General features: G+C 41.9%; 1 protein-coding gene across 1 annotated transcript in view; it reads right to left on the bottom strand.

The window, feature by feature from the left end:
• The window catches only part of LOC119406429 (zinc finger protein OZF-like), a 54,795-nt gene that overhangs the window by 23,929 nt on the left and 10,399 nt on the right, over positions 1–20,467 (bottom strand). The window contains exon 2 of the mRNA XM_037673175.1: positions 10,125–10,783. Within this exon, the coding sequence (XP_037529103.1) occupies positions 10,128–10,783 (656 nt within the window). The 3' untranslated portion in view covers positions 10,125–10,127. The remainder of the gene's footprint in view (positions 1–10,124; positions 10,784–20,467) is intronic.

The following is a 20,467-nucleotide window of genomic DNA, read 5'->3' as shown; positions in this document are numbered from 1 at the left end:
CCTATTCATCAACAATGTTGCAGCCATTTACACGACCACACACAACACTATTGCACCCACTTTTGCTCACATGCCCCAATAATCATACTAATGAAGACGAGTAATATTATTATCACACTTTTTTCTCTTTGGGGGTTGCACACTTATAAGTACATATGATACACAAGAAGGTCAAAGTACACTCGGATAATACAAAACAAATGACACTCAACCTCTACGTACTACTTGGCATTTAAGCATCACCTAAGAGGAAGGTAAAGGGAAGAACCAATGATCGCATTAAGAATGTTGTAACATTGATGATGGAAGAGAATAGCGAAAAATTTAAGTGATCTTATATGCTTTTAAGTGGCACGACAAAAATAAATGAAGTTTGTTTGTCGATATTATTTGAAGCTTTTGTTGATCTGAAAGCACCACACAGATATGCGCAAGCGTTTTAGAGGGCGAAATTCAGATTGCCACTGTACACTTTCTTTAATATCATTTACATATTGCAATGTAAAATCAAAGTGTCGCTACCAAGCGTTGCGATTACTTAGTTTAAAAACATTTCTCTCGGCACATACAGAGGTGCAATGATGTGCATTAAAGGGACCCTGAAACGGTTTTGACGATTTTGTACGAACACACTGAGATGGTAGAGCAAGTCCTAAGGCTCATTTACCGACCGATTTAAGCTCTGTGCGTAAACTGTGTAATGTATTACAAGGCTTTAAAGCTGCAAATCGCCACCGATCACAGCGGCTCAGCCAAACGCGTTTTCAAACCGCCCACTTCCAGTGCGCGTCGTATTGGAAGCGCGACGTCATGCAGGCGGCTGATCTGATTGGATATGTCCAGTACACGTCACTGAACCTCCTGTGGGCAGCGAGCGTCGCCTGCCTGTGTTACAACGTACTCTGTGTTGGCGTGAGCTAAGCGGCAGTGTTTATCTCGAGGTTCCTTTCCTTGGACATAATTGCCCTAGCCGTGTTATGTACCACATTGTAAAGCTGCGACATCGTGCAATGTTCGTGAGGCATCTGGCGCACGGAATCCCTTCAGCTCGTCGTTGCAATGAGCGTCACGCTCTCGCTATCCGTTCAATGCCACGATCCACGTTTTTGTGGCTGCAACTTCACCCCTGAAGACACAACCACATTGCCCGAGTTTAAGCTTATCGATGATCGTTCTCGGATTATTTTTTGTTTGACCGCATGCTTTTGCAGATTGTCGCCGTACAGGAGAATAAAATAAGATCTGCTGGTAGTGTGGCGGCACCTGTCTGAGCAGATATCAACCACTCTGCGAGCTTCGTCTTTGTTGGGCCTCCGAGATTTCACGCAACCCGTCGGCGCACAATAGCAGTTTTAGAATAGCGTACGCAGAGCTTTGCGTTGGCTTTTCGCGCAACTGCGCATGCGTCGTACGCTAACCGCTTGCGGGCTCCCGTCAAGTGACGGAAATAGCGGGCCGCAAACGCTAACTTAGCGTACGCTATTCTAAAACTGCCTAATGCCCCGCCACGGTGGTCTAGCGGTTATGGCGCTCGACTGCTGACCCGAAGGTCGCGGGATCAAATCCCGGCCGCGACGGCTGCATTTTCGATGGAGGTGAAAATGTTTGAGGCCCGTGTACCTAGATTTAGGCGCACGTTAAAAGAACCCCAGGTGGTCGAAATTTCCGGAGCCCTCCACTACGGCGTCTCTGATAATCATATCTTGGTTTTGGGACCTTAAACCCCAGATATTATTATTATTAAAACTGCCTAATATCTGAGGCCATGGCTGGGCGAAGCCCAAACCGTCGAGTGCGCTCATGAGAGCGCTGCGATCGCCGGCGATGTCAGGGTGTCTGTGAGTTGAGGGTGCAAGGCAGTGGTGAGGAGGAGGGTATAGATATAAATTCCGTAGCGGCCTTGGTACACAGGTGCAAATGATTTGGGGATGCTCCTGCCTAAACGCTGACAAAACTTCAAAAAACCGTTTCAAGGTCCCTTTAATAAATAGCTAACCTGAACCAATGCTTTGTAAGACAGGCAATATTTCTTTACACCAATTATTGAAACATATAATGCAATGAAATCCATTTCATTCTTCTCTATTTCTATTGACTAAGAGTACAGAAACTGAATAGTCTACTTCACTCGATTCAATATAACCAATCCTTAGCAGCAGTCCATAACCATATACATGGGCACATCACCATCACAATATCATGGTAATAGTGTAAGCTGCAATATAAGCATAATATGGTTCATCATTTCTAAGAAGAGGCTGGTGCAATGCATTTCTAGCAACATCCAAACCATAAGACTTCTTCGCTTCTCCATAGAAGGGATGGACACATCTGAAACAGCAAAGAGACCACTGTTGAAGCCAGCAAAAACAACACAGTACCCTCAAATATACTTTTACCCTTGGTATCACACTAGGCTTGATCGTTGGAAATTCCTTATTTACATTTTTCAGTATTGTAACTGAGTGACTAGTTTTTCAGTATTAATTTGATGTACCTACTTACATGTTTTTTAAAAAGACGAGCCACATAGGTCAATACAAATTTGAGCACTTGAATTTCGAGGAAAATATCGAATTGAACATCTGCGGCAGTACGATGCAGCAGCATATAGAATGCCAATGCCAAGTGAACCAAACCAACCACGCTGGGTATTCGTTTTTCCCATTTTAGCACACCATGTGTGGGTAGACTAAGTGTGGGGGAGATGCTGTGGCTAAATGAAGATGGGTGCACTAACTGTAGATGCCAGGACACCGAATGTGAACACAGTTTCTTTTACATTTCTCGGGACTTTTAGGAGGTGTCTTCGTCGAAACTTAGCAATAATGAACTGCTGCATTTGGAAGAGAACACACATGCGAGAATCCGACCAGTGAGTAAATACAATTTATGCACCATGCTTTCATACAACGGTGCCCCTCTTCCTTACGGACACATGGAACGAGTTTCCAGTGTTGTTACTAGGGTTTCCACATTAAAAGAAGGAGTGATGAGAAAAAACCTTGAAAAACAAAACTGTAAAATGTATATGCATTGATGTGATCAATGACTATAGCCAACTGTAATGTGGCTGTAAAAGGGTGTACAATCCTGCACACAAAATGTGTGTAAAATAAGTCAATATAATAATATTATGATAATGAAAAAATTTGTGATGTGAATACCAAACATGTACTTTTAAAAAGCATATATTATGACCGTGGATACTAAGAGTGTTTGCGTAAACACAGCAATCACTGTGAAAGAAATTATTTCCAATGTTAGCGTGTAAAATTAATCTGGCTTTCGCGTGATTGTAGTGGAGACGTCCATGAGCAGTGACGATTAAAGTACATAAGCAAAAAGAAAGGAGGCACACAGTATCACAGTAATCAAGGACGACAAACATATCTAGTGGCTTACATCAAGTGGCCCTACGAGGTAGGCACTGACAACCCACCAATAGCCCTAAAATACGTGCTAGCCTAACCCTCAGCTTGAGGGCTGGACTGCGACAAGTTTTAAAAAGTGTATTAGCTTTTTTAAAGGAAAACCATGCGGCTGTCTAATAAAAAAGAAAGTGATAGGCGAAGCGGGATGTGTCTCTCGAAAACATCGGGGAAGTTGCATTTCCACTCTCTCTCCATTGGTGGGCACTTCGTAAGAACATGTAAAAACAGACAGGTTCCCTCCACATCTATCACATGTAGGTATGCCAGGGCCGGTTAAGAGATTGGAATGTGCGACGTAGGTGTGTCCTATTCGGAGTCGGCACGAACCATAACTTCACTGTATATCATGGCAACAGAAAGCTCAGATTTTTTTATCGGAGGTTGAACAGTATTGAGCATGTTGCTGTTTTCAATATCTCATTTCCTTTGCCACTTCTGACACTGAATGTGGCGGACAAGCGCTTTCAGATGTTGGTATGGCACACTAATCTCACCAAGGATGCTTCTTTGTGCAGCTGCTGCTGCACAAGCATCTGCTTTCTCGTTTCAGTCAATGTCAACGTGACCCGGCACCCAGCAAACTAATATTTCAAGCGCTTCAATATGCCATAATTAAAGGCTTTTCAAGATCATTAAGGGCTGCATTTTTATGTGGTTTGCCATTGTGCGACGTATGCACAACGCTCAACGAATCTGTCAATACAACTGCTTTCTTAATCTTTCGCCCAAAAATGTATTTCATGGCAGTTGAAATTGCATACGCCTCTTTGGTTAAAATGGTAGTATGCATGCGGGGCCTTTGTGAATAAGCTAAATCGGGCCCAATGACAGCTGCAGCTATCGAGTGTACTGTACAATAGCGTAAACAGGGGAAGGGTTAGAATTTCCTTAACTTGGAGCTCATCCACTCGTAACCAGTATCTCTAAACTGACTAAGATGGATTAGGCTACGCTACATTGAGGGTATGCTGCAAAATCAAAACTATAAAAGCCTACTTAACAAAATGAATGTTGTAACACAGAAGCAGGAATTAAGTTATGGTTCCCACAAACACAGCGTGAAAACTAGAACATTCGTGACATCCTTTCAGTAGATTTGTACATAAATTGTGCTTCCTAATATAAATACTGGCTTTCCAAATATTAAAAAAAACGTACTTTGACCCATTCTGCCCCTGAGACTATAGAAGTTAAGGCGAATAAATGCTAGACAAGTGCAATATAATGCAGTACAAGAAATGAAGTTGACAACTGTGAAGCAACATGCAATACAAAGATGCAGTATATTTGAAGCTGGGTAAAAAAGTTTTCTGTTGGATGTGGAAAAAATCAATCTTTGTACACTAACTACAGCTATGTAGAATAATTCCTTCTTCTCTGCATAGCATAATATTTAAAAATGCAGTTTCACACATTGCTCACAAGCAATTCAAATGGTAAGGATAGAGTTAAATGCATCACGAAGTACCAGCAGGTGTGACCAAAATCAACATAACAACACGCGAGTTCTCTTTTTTTCATAGCAACCTTAAATATCTAACATTCTCAGTAGCTGAAGGCAAGCTCATAAAAATGTAAATGCTCTATCTTATGACTACCATTCTAAATAGAAAAGGCACACAACACATATTTTTAAACACTGCTTGCACTAATTGGGTGACACTGGTTAAGCACAACTTCGGCCAGATACTCAGATGTTCTGCTCAGCACTCATGAGGACAAAATGAAGTCCACCATTTGAATGAATAAGGAATCTACTTTACATGCCAGCCGTTCCTTGTGAATCACAACTAAAATAATAATCTTTCACTAAGACAACTGAGAAGTTGTAGTTCAAATATGACTATGATGAGAGACAATATGAACCAAACTATAGTTTAACAGAAGGTCATTATGTTAAATGATGAGCGAGAAGAGTATGCAGGGTACTGTGTTCGTCATGTCTGGTTCCCTCAGGAATAAAGCAACAATATGAGTTCTAGTTAAAATTCCAGTCCTGGGAACAACTAATACGCATTGCAAACACGATCAAGATACGGCGACCGCTCACCCATAGCCAAATAAAACAGATGAGTGAAGAAGCAAATTTCCAGTATATGTCTTAAACAGCTGATAAGGACATTAATAATTAAATAGACATAAAAACAACTTCAGAAAGTCTTTGATGTGCATGCTAAGTTCCACATGGCTTCATTCACAGCAAACAACAAACATGCCCATGTTCCCAAACCGACAAGATTTACGTGAATCCTGGCAGAGATACATTGATTTTAACATGTCCTTATACAGTGCTTGCACGTGAGAAATTTTGTAATGCAGTTCAAAAAGAAATTATTGTGAGCTCCCTTAGACTCCTAGTCGATATGCTACGGCAACACACAAAGTGCTACAATGTTACCAAGTCAAAAAGGGACTGTGACAATAAACACAGCCTCAACTGTGGCCACTGTTTTCAGGTACACTGTGGTAGTAATGTCCATAGCAGCATGCTTTCACGACAGGATGTGCAATGCATGCTGTACAAACTTTGGATATGGCTTTGGCCTTAGTCTTTACTTGAGCTTTTACTGAAGATGACCATGCAGTGTGGGGAGGCCTTGTGGGAATGCACTTGCAATGTTTGAAGCTGCCAAACTGTCTGGAGGCGGTTTAAGAACTTGCAGAGGCACCACTGCACCTGCGTGAAAAGACCAACTAGGCGTGTTCTATACATGCCGAAAATCTATTGCACTACTACTAAATGAGAGTAGCAGAAAAGGCACAGGTAATCAATTCCAGCAGCTGCCCAACATTTCAAATCTCCTGTGTCAAAATAGCCATCACTAAAACACACTTGCCCCTGAAAAAGAAGCAAAATTATTGTCTTTAAATAATAGTGTACAACTATTTGAAATTTTGGAGAGAAATTGCATAAACTGTGCTATTAAATAAAATGTGCTGCTTGTCTAATTAATGCATGGATAAATTAAATATTTGATTACTTATATAATTAAACATTTGATTTTGGAGACCAAATGTTAGGTATCTGATTTTGGAGCCTGCTCTCCCATACTAGACACCTGAAGGTTTCCTCGAGGCAATTATAAACGGGTTAGGCAATGAAAACTACACTTCTCAGTTAGCAAATTAAATTACGATATCCTGGTGGCTGTCTCAAACAGAGCGCAATTTGTTAACATGGCAATGTGGCAAGAAGGCCATTCCAGTTTTCTGTCATGTTCAGCGAGAAAAAAAACTATTTAGGTTTCACTAAATACTATTAAAATCTGTACCTTTTTTATTTGGTAACTCCTGAATATGTCTGCATAAGCAGTGCTGGGCAGTATCGAAGATACATGTATCTTAGATACTATCTTAGATACTCTATGGGTATCTTGTATCTGTATCGCGATACTTCTCGAAAGACGAGTATCTGTATCTGTATTTCCGATACATTCGATAATGTATCGTGTATCTTCAGATACAAGATACTTCTATCCCAACACAACCGTGCGAAACAATAATTGCTGGCCATGGTCCGCTTCTCAAGCTGGTACTGGTGCCACTAAGCCATCTGAATAAGTGTTAGAGCAGTGACGCAATTTAATTTTTCCGCCAGACTACCCCAGTGAGGGCAGAAGATGAGGAAGACAAGCGCGCGGTCGTGTACGCCCAGCCCACGTACCTTTTGTTTGCTCCATTTCTTTTTAGTTGCGCCAATGTCGCGACACTTGCTCTTAACCACTGTTCTGCGCCGCGTCTATCGCGCAAATACTGATGTTGCTACACTGTCGGTATTGAAGATTCTCTTGCGTCTTGCTGCGTAACGAAATGTGATGCGTGCAGGAATGGGGTTCCTTTGCGTCGCGTGCATTTTACTTATCAACGATTTGAAGGATCTCGTGGATGTAAGTTTGATTTGCATACCATGAATTAGCTTATATGCAAATAAGAATCTAACAACGTTAGCACCACTGGTGCTGGTGCTAGATCTGAAAGAGCAAGCGTTTACCTAACAGAAAATATCTTGGGTTACCGTATTTTTCACTTCTTGCTGCATTTATTCGAAGAATTTATGAAATCATAATTTGATTATTAGCACAAGTGCTTTCTTAGCTGTCATTTTGCATCCCTTATACATTACCTAAGTCTCTGCAGTATGTCTTTTGTAACGCGCTCCCAAAATAAGACCTCTGCTTTATTCTTCTGTCTACTTTATTTCCACTACTCTTTACACATTTACACGTTGCCAAGGCGATTTTGAAAACAAATATATTATTACGTGGGCGTACCTTGAGTAAACAGTACAAAACATTCTGCTTACCGCTTAGGAAAATAGCCAAATCGAGTTTGCATTATAATATTGGAAATCATTAGGAACCATATTAAAGATGTTAGGGAAGAAATTCGAGAAACTTTGTTTTACCGAATGCTCTGTTTTGCTCATGAGCGTCCCAACGAGCCGTTTCAGGCAATTTTCCGTAGGCACTGAATTTTCTATTGTCTCAACAGGTAAGTTGACAATACTTGATGCTCATAGCTATTCAGGGCGCCGTCTGTATTGTGTTTCTGTACTCGTTCAATGTGAATGTTTGATACACAACCGCCTCTCTATTTTACTTATATTTGTTTTCCTGTTTTAGGCTTCCTTAAATATTTTTCGCATTACTAATCGCCACGTAATGGGAGCTATAAGTGGCAATAGTGCGAATAGCGGTGGTGTCCTGCGACGTTTTGTGGAACTATACAATACGTCTGAGACGTTTCTGTGTTGCACATGTTCGCTCGTTGAAGAAAAATTGCTAAAAGATTGCACGTTAGTGAGTATATCAAGAAAGAATCCTTTATGCCGGCAGATATGTAGAAAATGAAAATTCATTGCAGTTTTACGTCATCTACGTATACACCAGGGGCCTCAAACTGAGCTTATAGTCAGGGGGCCGCAGTCGCGAAATTTAGTTGCAAGGGCCGGGACAGTGAAGATGGTGGGAGAGAGTTTGAACAAAATGACGTTTGAAAGGAACCCTTTCCCATATCTCATATATAGGTGAAGGCGATTTGGAGTCAGGATTCGAGAAACATCGATACCAATGTACAGAATGACTGATATCTGGACGCGGATTCTGAAATATAGAGTTTTTGTTCCACGGTTATGTTTCAGCACATGGTGACCACAGGTTCCTCACGAAAGGAATGCTTGAGACCAGTCATAAACACAAATGAGACGAAGACGGTCATGTGTGCGGACCGGGCCGCTAGCGAAAGGTCTCAAACTCTTAGTATACACCATGCGTCCCCCCGCCCCCGCAAAAAAAAGAAAGAAAAATGTCGCTACCAGCGTTGTTGCTGCTGTACACCTGTCCGGATATACGGTATTGTGTAAGCTGTCTTTTACGGACAAGGTAATAGACCACACCGGTATTTACGCCGTCGTGAGAAGGCTTCTTATTGAAGTTATTGTGATTATATGGCAACCTGCTAGATGGTCGGCAAGCTGTGCAAAGCAAGTACCGCTGTCAGCGAAGTGTACAAAGAGTTGTCCTGTGAAGAAGCTAAAACAAGCCTCAAGAAGCTGTTTTGGAAGGAAACTAATGTACTTTGAGCAAGAAGGGCAAAACTTTTGAGATACTAACAGACATTTCATTCAAGTGAAACAAAATAGGTCACAGTTAATAAATTTTCAAGCAGACATTTTCGTGCATAGGCGTTTAATGCTACATTATATGGACCTATAATAACAAACTTGAGAATGTATCGAAGTATCTTAAGATACAATTTTTACGGCAGTATCTTGTATCTGTATCTCGAATACTTCTTGCCTGAGTATCTTGTATCGTATCGCGATACAATTTCAAAGTATCTTTGCCCAGCCCTGTGCATAAGTATGATGGTATGATTGTACTTTCATAAGTATGTATGATATGGATGTATAAGCAATGCATATCTAAGTGTTCACATTTATGAATGGAAGTTTCACATGTATGAATGTACATCTTGACCTTTACATTGATTCTAAAAAAGTCTGTGCTAGTATTTTGCGTGAGTTCTTTCTTTTTTATGCCATTTATTGTTTGCCCTTCCTGCAAACATCTGGAATGAGTATTGCCAGTATGTTCTAAATATAAAATATATAAATATACTAGTCTTTGGGTTCATTCAAGCTACGAGACATCTGAGTAGTTTGCAAGGCAAATGTGGGAGTGGGCTCGCAAATAAAATTCCTCATTATTCATTAATTGTAGTTTTTAATTGATATGCACTATTATGACAAAGGCAAACAAATCGAGGTGGACAAACAATAAAAGCACTGCCAACATAGCTCAATATGTAGATCATCGGACACGTAATTAAAAAATTGTGGTTTTGATCCCTACCGGCGCAGTTTTTTTTTCTTCCACCAGCTTTGGGAGGCACAGGGTTTGATTCCCAGTGCCTGTGGCCGCTCACCAGTTTTTCTGATGGAGCGAGTGTTACCCAAAAGTGGTGCACAGTTGTGTGGCTACTCATATCTCAAGAAGGCAGCCTCTCCTTTGTGCTCTCTTCTACCAGTGCCCTTTCCTCCTACAAATTTATGCCCTTCTCCCTCGTGAATTGCCAATCTAAGTTACTTCCCAAATCTCAACCTACTCTCTCACTGTCACCTCTAATCAAGAAGCTCTCCCCATCCTGGCACACCTCCCCCTCTTTGAAGGAAGGCTGTAGACCACTCACTTTTTATGGCTTCTTGTTTGCATGAAGACTGGACACATGGTACATCAGGTGGTGTTTCTGCGAAAAGGATGCATTGCAGTGGTCACAGGAAAAGTGACACTCTCCTGTGTGGGTGCGCATGTGGTCAACGAGGTGCTGTTTCTGCGAGAATGATGCATTGCAGTGATCACAGGAGAAGGGACGCTCTCCTGTGTGGGTGCACATGTGGGCAACGAGGTTCTGTTTTTGCGAGAATGATGCATTGCAGTGGTCACAGGAAAAGGGACGCTCTCCTGTGTGGGTGCGCATGTGGACAACGAGGTGCTGTTTCTGCGAAAAGGATGCATTGCAGTGGTCACAGGAGAAGGGACGCTCTCCTGTGTGGATGCGCATGTGGGCAACGAGGTTCCATTTTTGCGAGAATGATGCATTGCAGTGGTCACAGGAAAAGGGACGCTCCCCTGTGTGGGTGCGAATGTGCTCTGCGAGATGGGTGTTCCGAAAGAATGCAGCTGTACACAGGTGGCACTGGAAGGGACGCTCGCCCGTGTGTTTGCGAAGGTGTCTTTGCATGCGTGACTTGAACTTGGTGACATAGGTGCACTGACGGCAGGAATGCCGTCCATCTTGTACAGACGCGAGTGAAAGGTACTGCTCACGGGATGTGCAAGACAAGGAACCTGCAAAGCCACAGGGAGAAGAGAAAGGCAATGCAGACCACGTGACACAGACAGTCTGCAAGTGGACTACAATGCCAGGCAATAAAGAAAGGTTGCTGCACTTGTAAATGAAGTACACGATCACCTTCGTCTTTACGAAGAACATGTTGCTGCAGTAGTAGTGTGCAATGACAAGTTTTACAAAAGCTCCCTTCTCTTTGTATGTAAATACTCCATCTAATACATGGAAAAACATTCAGTGAATGCACAGGGATGTGATTTAGATGTAATTCTGTTACTATACCTAAACAGCCAAATTTATTATATTGGCCGCCGGCCCAGTGCAGTATTTATTGTACTTTCTTTCCTTCCCACAAGAGTACCCATAAAATGCTGCACAGCAACTGAACAACTTCAGAATTCAACACATGAAGCATAAGAAATAAAATATGAGCGAACGAAGTTAATAAACTACAATATTGAAGGAAGGAAAACTATACATTTACAGGGGATAGAACGATATCACAGTTTTTGGTAGTCAGAAATACCGGCACATTTATGTGGACTGCATAAAAAATATTTTCTCTGTGTGTACTTGCACAGTTTACCATTGCCCATTAATGTCTCAATCCTGCTTCAATGAGAGCATAATGATGCAATAAAATATAAAGTAACCTATGCACCATGTGATGTTTCAGACACTTACACGACCCCACCTTTGAGTACATATTCTACATTATCTCAATGTATAACCAAATTACAGTAAAATCTCGTTAGTTCAGACTTCACGGGACCGGGAAAAATGTCCAAATTAACCAAATGCCAAACTATCGAAGGTATTGTTAGACAACGTTTAAGCCGAAAGAGTTTTCTTTATTCCTCCTCGAGCCTGAGCCCCGCTACTCAGACCCAAGTGGTGATGATGAGTATTTACAGGTGAGATGATGAAGCATGCAAATAATGCTCACACTAATTTCCCCGTGCGCTGAAGCGGCCAGCCTGGCCGCGACTTATACTGGGCACAGACGTCGAAAAGACAAAGATAGTTCATGTGAAACGTGTACTATCTCTGAACCACGGCAGCGACGGTTTGGACGAAACCTCAACTGGAGTAACATGATAGTTTACAGGCGATGTTTGTTCATTAACTATGTAGAGTCCAAGGAATCGCGATTGAAACATTTCACACAATCCAGGGACACCAGTAGGCGTCCAAAGGAGCACTTCGTCACCAGGACGGAAAGACACGTCATGATGAGAGCTGTCATACCGCTGCTTGCGATTGTGTTGACTGGCTTCTGTATTGAGCCGAGCAAGTTGCCGACAATTTTGAAGTCTCGAGACGAACTGTTCCAGCATAGTTGTATAATTGTCGGTTGGAGTGCACAGGAATGAAGCGTCAATCGTGAATGTCGCCGAACGCCCGTAAACGAGGTATTACGGTGAGTATCCAGTAGTGCGTTGGACGGCGGTATTATGAGCAAACGTCACAAATGGTAAGATTGTGTCCCAGTTGTCATGAGCGGGCCCAATATACATGAATATCATATCAATTAGTGTGTGGTGGAATCGCTCTGTTATCCACTGGTTTGAGGGTGCTATGCTGATGTTGTCTTGTGAACTGTGCCGCAAGTTTTAAGCATTTCTTCAATTAGTGTGGACAGAAAAGCCTTGCCGCGATCGCTCAAAAGGACGCGGGGTGCACCATGACGCAAGACAATGGCTCCGAGAAAGAAGGTGGCCACGTCAGAGGCAGAACTAGAGCGTAGAGGAGCGGTCTCTGCGTACCGTGTGAGATGGTCAACCGCTGTCACAATCCATCGATATCCTGTGGACGTTATGGGAAGAGGTCCGACTAGGTCCATTCCAACAATGGCAAAAGGTTCCTCGGTACATGGTATTGGCTGTAACAAGCCAGCAGGAGGTGAAGTCGACCGCTTGGGCCGTTGACATAGCACGCAAGACGAGATGTACTTTGCAATCGAAGTGGAGGGACCAGGCCAGAAGAAGCGGCTTCTAATGCGGCTGTATGTTTTATGGAATCCCTCAATATAGTGAAGTTGGTAAAAGCAGCAATTTGAAGCAGTAAACCAGAAAAAACTTTATTTTTCGTGACAAAAATCAATTTTGTTGAGCCTGAGGTGTAGCAATCACAATTAGATGCCTTGCCAGAGTGTCACGTGCAAAGACGAAACAAATGCTGGTTCAACGCACTGTACAACTGCGATTATTCTGCTGCCACGGCTTCACGTTGCCCAGCCGCCTATGCTATCATGTTGCCCAGCCGAACCATTTGCTCTTCACGAATGCGCAACATCGAAAACAGTTACACGTCAGAGAAACAGTCACAGTTTCATCGCGAGGGTGAAATAATAAATCCGATAGCAAGAAAGAGGAATTCTATATGAATATAGGCTAGCAGCTCGATCATCCAATCAGATAGGGGGGGGACAAAGGTTGATGCCACTGCCTCAGCAGTGCATTTTATGGGGGTCACGCATATTGACAACAGCCCAGATGGCGGCGCCGAAAAGGCCTTTGTTGGAAATGTGCATAGGGAAGCAGGAAAGGGTGGAGCGAGGAGTAGAGAGGTAGAAAGCGGGGACAAGATTCTCCTTACCCTATTTGGGCAGTGGTAGGCAAAGCAACCTGACAAAGGGGGCGAACTCAACAGGCAGACTGACAAAGGAGGTGGATGACAGGCACAGAAGAGAGGGGTTGGGACCTGGCACAGGCTTTGGGGGAGGAGGGGGGTGCAAATGCCCCTACCCGCACAAAGAAGATGGTCGGCTCATTTTACCTCTACTTGAGATCCGTTCGTCGGCAGTGCTCGCGTGCTTTCACTCGCACATAAAGTATACGACATGCGGGGTGATGTAATCGCGATTTGGACTTCCTATGGAAGATCATGGCGAAGACGAAAAATTCGCCTTGAGTGTCTATATAACTGTTATCGCAAAAAAAAAAGGCAAAATAGCTGCGGTATAAGACTGCATGAAGGCACTGCAACAGCCTGAACTACACCACATCCAATTATGGTGGCCACGTTTCTGTTTTCCAACATCGCGCGCCAAATCGAGCAAGTGGGACAGTGCCGGTGTTGCGAATTTCGGTCGCCGCTATGCTTTGGCTCCAAAAAGTCTTGTAATTCGGCTTTGTAGCAAAACATCCACATAAGCAATGTTGTGGCTGGTAATTGCGGGCTGCAGCTCCAAAAATTATCGGTCGACTGCCCAAAACATTAGTGTGCCTCGATGCATGCGCCCCCCTTAGGGTGTTGCCATTCTTTGAAGGGGCTGATGCCGCCACGACGCCATTTTTTGCCCCGCGTCTCGTGCCTCTCAGCGCAGCTGCCGTAGAGCGGTGAGACGCTGGTAAGAAGCCGTGGGCTAAAATATGGCAGCCGCGCCGCAGTAGACGCCGCAGATGTCCTCACCCTGGACAAAACGCGCAACAAAACGCGCATCAAGGCACCCTACAAAACATGTTCTAGCAGTGCCCTCACCGAAAAAAAAAAAAAAAAAAAGCTTTCACTTGCTGTAAATGCATCTGTTAGTAACGCTTGCTCTTGCATGGAAATTTATTCTATTCTTCACAGAGTCCTAAAGAGCATCTTTCAAGATCAGCATCAGAGCGAGTGAGCTCTCCGATAAGCGTGCCAACAAGCGTGGTCTTTTTCTTGCCGATCGGGATAGCTTGTAAGATACCGGCCTTGCCAACGACATCCGCATCCTGAATGATTGCGATCGCTTGCAAGATAACTCAAGCTCGTTACATCTACTGCTACCGCCTCTACAACTAATCGTGCTTGTTATATGATATCTGCGCCGATAACAAAACAGCATATCAGGCTTTAGAGCACAGAACGCGCGACAAAGAATACAACACATCCTGGCAACATTGCGTGATACTATGTGCCGTGGTTCATGGTTCCCGCATGCCACACATTAGCCGCATTCTCTCCCACTCCACCGCTCCGAAGCCGAGAAGAGCATCGAGATGCGCCCTTTACACACAGCGGTGTTGGAATTTGAAAAATGCGTTCACAAAATCTCTAGTCAGCTTTATCGCGACTTTCGTTCCCTTTCAATAAAGTTACCGTGGATTTTCCCTGATGGGAGCACAATTTCCTTGAGAATTTCCACACTATCCAAAATCACTGAGAATTCCCGGTTTCCCGGTCGGTAGACACCCTTCTCTATCCTGGTTCAATGAAAGCATGATGATACAATCGAATACAAAGTAACCTATTCATCATACAATGTTTCAGACATTTACACGACCACACACACCACTACATATTCCACTTTATCACAATGTCCAACTAATCATACTAAATGAAGACGATCACTATATATACATAGATGCACACTTATAAGGACATCTTGATACACAAGAATGGTCAAAGTACACCGGATATATTACAAAACAATCCAATCAACTCTACGCACTACTTGCATTTTAAGCATCACCTAAGAGGAAAGGTAAAGGGAAGAACCAATGATCGAATTAAGAATGGTGTAACATTTGATGATGGAAGAGAATAGCGAAAAATTTAAGTGATCTTATATGCTTTTTGCTCAGCAAACGGCACTACGAAAAAAAAAAAAAAACAAGAAGTTTGTTTGTCGATATTATTTGAAGCATTTGTTGATCTGAAAGCACCACACAGATATGCGCAAACGTTTTAGAGCGCGAAATTCCGATTGCCGCTGTACACTTTCTTAATACCATTTACATATTGCAGTGAAAAATCAAAGTGTTGCTACCAAGCGTTGCGATTACTTAGTTTAAAAACATTTCTCTCGGCACATACAGAGGTGCAATGATGTGCATTAATAAATAGCTAACCTGAACCAATGCTTTGTAAGACAGGCAATATTTCTTTACACCAATTATTGAAACATACAATGCAATGAAATCCATTTCATTCTTCTCTATTTCAATTGGCTAAGAGTACAGAAACTGAATAGTCTACTTCACTCGTTTCAATATAACCAATCCTTAGCAGCAGTCCATATAGACATGGGCACATCACCATCACAATATCATGGTAATAGTGTCAGCTACAATATAAGCATAAAATGGTTCAGCATTTCTAAGAAGAGGCTGGTGCAGTGCATTTCTAGCAACATCCAAACCATAAGACTTCTTCGCTTCTCCATAGACGGGATGGACAATCTGCAACAGCAAAGAGACCACTGTTAAAGCCAGCACAAACAACACAGTACCCTCAAACATGCTTTTACCCTTGGCATCCACTAGGCTTGATCGTTGGAAATTCCTTATTTACATTTTTCAGTATTGTAACTGAGTGACTAGTTTTTCAGTACTAATTTGATGTACCTACTTACATTTTTTTTTAAAAAGACAAGCCACATAGGTCAATACAAATTTGAGCACTTGAATTTGGAGGAAAATATCGAATTGAACATCTGTGGCAGTACGATGCAGCAGCATATAGAATGCCAATGCCAAGTGAACCAAACCAACACGCTGGGTATTCGTTTTTCCCATTTTAGCGCACCATGTGTGGGTAGACTATGTGTGGGGGAGATGCTGTGGCTACATGAAGATGGGTGCACTAACTGTAGATGCCAGGACATTGAATGTGAACACAGTTTCTTTTACATTTCTCGGGACTTTTAGGAGATGTCTTTCTCGAAACTTAGCAATAATGAACTGCTGTGTTTGGAAGAGAACACACATGCGAGAATTCAACCAGTCAGTAAATACAATTTATGCACCATGCTTTCGTACAAGGGTGCCTCTCTCCCTTATGGGCCCATGGAACGAGTTTCCAGAGTTGTTACTAGGGTTTCCACACTAATAGAAGGAGCGATGAGCAAAAACCTTGAAAAACAAAAATGTAAAATGTATATGCATTGATGTGATCAATGACTATAGCCAACTGTAATGTGGCTGTAAAAGGGCGTAAAATCTTGCACACAAAATGTGTGTAAAATAAGTGAATATAATAACAGTATGATAATGACAAAATTTGTGATGTGAATACCAAACATGTACTTTTAAAAAGCACATATTATGACCATGGATACTAAGAGTGTTTGCGTAAAAACAGCAATCACCGTGAAAGAAATTATTTCCTATGTTAGCGTGTAAAATTAATCTAGCTTTCGCGTGATTGTAGTGGAGATGTCATGAGCAGTGATGATAAAGTACATAAGCAAAAAGAAAGGAGGCACACAGTATCACAGTAAATCAAGGACGACAAACACATCTAGTGGCTTTACATCAAGTGGCCCTACCAAGGCCCTGACAACCCACCAATAACACTAAAATACATGTTACCCTTACCCTCAGCTTTGAGGGCTGGACTGCGACAGGTTTAAAAAGTGTAATAGCTCTTTAAGGAAAACATGCGGCTGTCTAATAAAAAAGAAAGTGATAGGCGAAGCGGGATGTGTCTCTCGAAAACATAGGGGAAGTTGCATTTCCACTCTGTCTCCGTTTGTGGGCACTGCGTAAGAACATGTAAAACAGACAGGTTCCCTCCACATCTATCACAAGTAGGTATGCCAGGGCCGGTTAAGGGATGGGAATGTGCGACGTAGGTGTGTCCTATTCGGAGTCAGCACGAACCACAACTTCATTGTATATCACGGCAACGGAAAGCTAGATTTTTTTTTATCAGAGGTTGAACAGTATTGAGCTTGTTGCTGTTTTCAATATCTCATTTCCTTTGCCACTTCTGACACTGAATGTGGCGGACAAGCGCTTTCAGATGTTGGTATGGCACACTAATCTCACCAGGGATGCTTCTTTCTGCAGCTACTCCTGCACAAGCATCTGCTTTCTCATTTCAGTCAATGTCAACGTGACCCGGCACCCAGCAAACTAATATTTGAAGCGCTTGAATATGCCATAATTAAACTCTTTTTGAGATCATTAAGGGCTGCATTTTCATGTGGTTTGCCAGTGTGCGATGTATGCACAACGCTCAACGAATCTGTCAATACGACTGCTTTCCTTAATCTTTCGCCCAAAAATGTATTTCATGGCAGTTGAAATTGCATACGCCTCTTTGGTTAAAATGGTAGTATGCATGCGGGGCCTTTGTGAATAAGCTAAATCGGGCCCAATGACAGCTGCAGCTATCGAGTGTACTGTACAATAGCGTAAACAGGGGAAGGGTTAGAATTTCCCTAACTTGGAGCTCATCCACTTGTAACCAGTATCTCTAGGCTTACTAAGATAGATTAGGATACACTACATTCAGGGTATGCTGCAAAATCAAAACTATAAAAAGCCTACTTAAAATAATGAATGTTGTAACACAGAAGCAGGAATTAAGTTATGGTTCCCACAAACACAGCGTAAAAACTAGAACATTCATGACATCCTTTCAGTAGATTTGTACATAAATTGTGCTTCCTAATATAAATACTGGCTTTCCAAATATTAAAAAAAAAAAACATACTTTGAGCCACTCTGCCCCCAGGTCTATAGAGGTTATGGCAAATGAATGCTAGAAAAGTGCAATATAATGCACTACAAGGAATGAAGTTGACAACTGTGAAGCAACATGCAATACAAAGATGCAGTATATTTGAAGCTGGGTAAAAAAGTTTCTGTTTGGATGTGGAAAAAAATCAATCTTTGTACACTAACTACAGCTGTGTAGAATAATTCCTTCTCTGCATAGCATAATATTTAAAAAATGCAATTTCACACATTGCTCACAAGCAATTCAAATTGGTAAGAATAGAGTTAAATGGCATCACGAAGTACCAGCAGGTGTGACCAAAATCAACATAACAACACGCGAGTTCTCTTTTTTTCATAGCAACCTTAAATACTAACATTCTCAGCAGCTCAAGGCAAGCTAATAAAAAGGTAAATGCTCTATCTTATGACACAATATTAATGAGAACTAACGGACAATAATACCAAGGAAAGTATAGGAGATGTTATTTGTAATATTGGAATATAAATGTGAAGAAAGTAAAGTGGACGAAAAGATAACTTGCCGCCGGCGGTCCCTGCCAAGTTATCTTTTCGTCCACTTTACTTTCTTCACATTTATATTCCAATTATTACAAATAACATCTCCTATACTTTCCTTGGCATTATTGTCCGTTAGTTCTCCTTAATATTGTGTCTAACGATGAAAAACGAGCCCTTAAAAGCCATCTTCTTTCCTTCTATCTGATGACTAGCATTCTAAATGGAAAAGGCACACAACACATATTTAAGCACTGCTTGCGCTAAATGGGTGACACTGGTTAAGAAAAACATCGGCCAGATACTCATAAGTTCTGCTCAGCACTCCTGAAGACAAAACGAAGTCCAGCATTAAAATGAGTAAGGAATCTACATTACGTGCCATCCTTTCCTTGTGAATAACACAATTATCTTTCACTACTACAACTGAGAAGTTGTAGTTAAAGCATGACCACGATGACAGGCAATATGAACTAAACTATAGTTTCACAGAAGGTCGTTACTTCAAATGATGAGTAAGAGGAGTATGCAGGGCACTGTGTTTATCATGTCTGGTTCCCTCAGGAATGAAGGAACAATAAGAGTTCTAGTTAAAATTCCAGTCCTGGACAAAACTAATACACATTGCAAACACAAACAAGATACGGCGACCGCTCACCCATAGCCAAATAAAACATGTGAGTGAAGAAGCAAATTTCCAGTATATGTCTTAAACAAGCAAATAAGAACATAAATAAATAAATAGACACAAAATGAAGTTCAGGAAGTCTTTGATGTGCATGCTAAGTTCATAATGGCTTCATCTACAGCAAACAACAAACATGCCCATGTTCCCAAGCCGACAAGATTTACGTAAATCCTGTCAGAGATACATTGATTTAAACATGTCCCTATACAGTGTTTGCACGAGAGAAATTGCGTAATGCAGTTCAAAAAGAAAATATTGCATGCTCCCTTAGACTCCTTGTCAATATGCTATGACAACACACAATCTAAGTGCTATGATGTTGCCAACACTCAAAAGAGGTGACTGTGACAATAAACATAGGCTCAACTGTGGCCACTGTTTGTAGGTGCACTGTGGTAGTAATGTCCATAGCGGCATGCTTTCACCGCAGCATATATCATGCATGGTGCACAAACTTTGAATATGGCTTTGGCTTTAGTCTTTACTTGAGCTTTTACTGAAGATGACCATGCAGTGTGGAGGGGGGCTTGTGGGAATGCACTTGCAATGTTTGAAGCTGCCGGTTTGAAAATTTGCAGAGGCACCACCGCACCTGCATGAAAAGACCAACTAGGCGTGTTCTATACATGCGGGAAATCTATTGCACTAGTACTAAACAAAAGTAGCAGAGAAGGCACAGGTAATCAATTCTAGCAGTTGCCCGACATTTCAAATCTCCTGCGTCGAAATAGCCATCACTAAAACACACTTGCCCCTTAAAGAGAAGCAAACTCCTCTTTAAATAATAGTGTACAACTATTTGAAATTTTGGAGAGAAATTGCATAAACTGTGCTATTAAATAAAATGTGCTGTTTGGCTAATTGATGCATGGATAAATTAAACATATGATTAGGTATATGATAATTAAATATATGATTTTGGAGATTTAATGTTGGGTATCTGAATTTGGAGCCTGCTTTCCCATATTATGGTACCTGAAGGTTTCTTCCAAGCAATTCTAAAAGGGTTAGACAATGAAAACTACACTTTTCAGTTAGCAAATTAAACGACG

The sequence above is a fragment of the Rhipicephalus sanguineus genome, chromosome 10, assembly GCF_013339695.2.
Source record: "Rhipicephalus sanguineus isolate Rsan-2018 chromosome 10, BIME_Rsan_1.4, whole genome shotgun sequence".
In the NCBI taxonomy this organism is placed as follows: Eukaryota; Metazoa; Arthropoda; class Arachnida; order Ixodida; family Ixodidae; genus Rhipicephalus; species Rhipicephalus sanguineus.
This window is presented reverse-complemented; position numbering and strand designations above follow the sequence as displayed.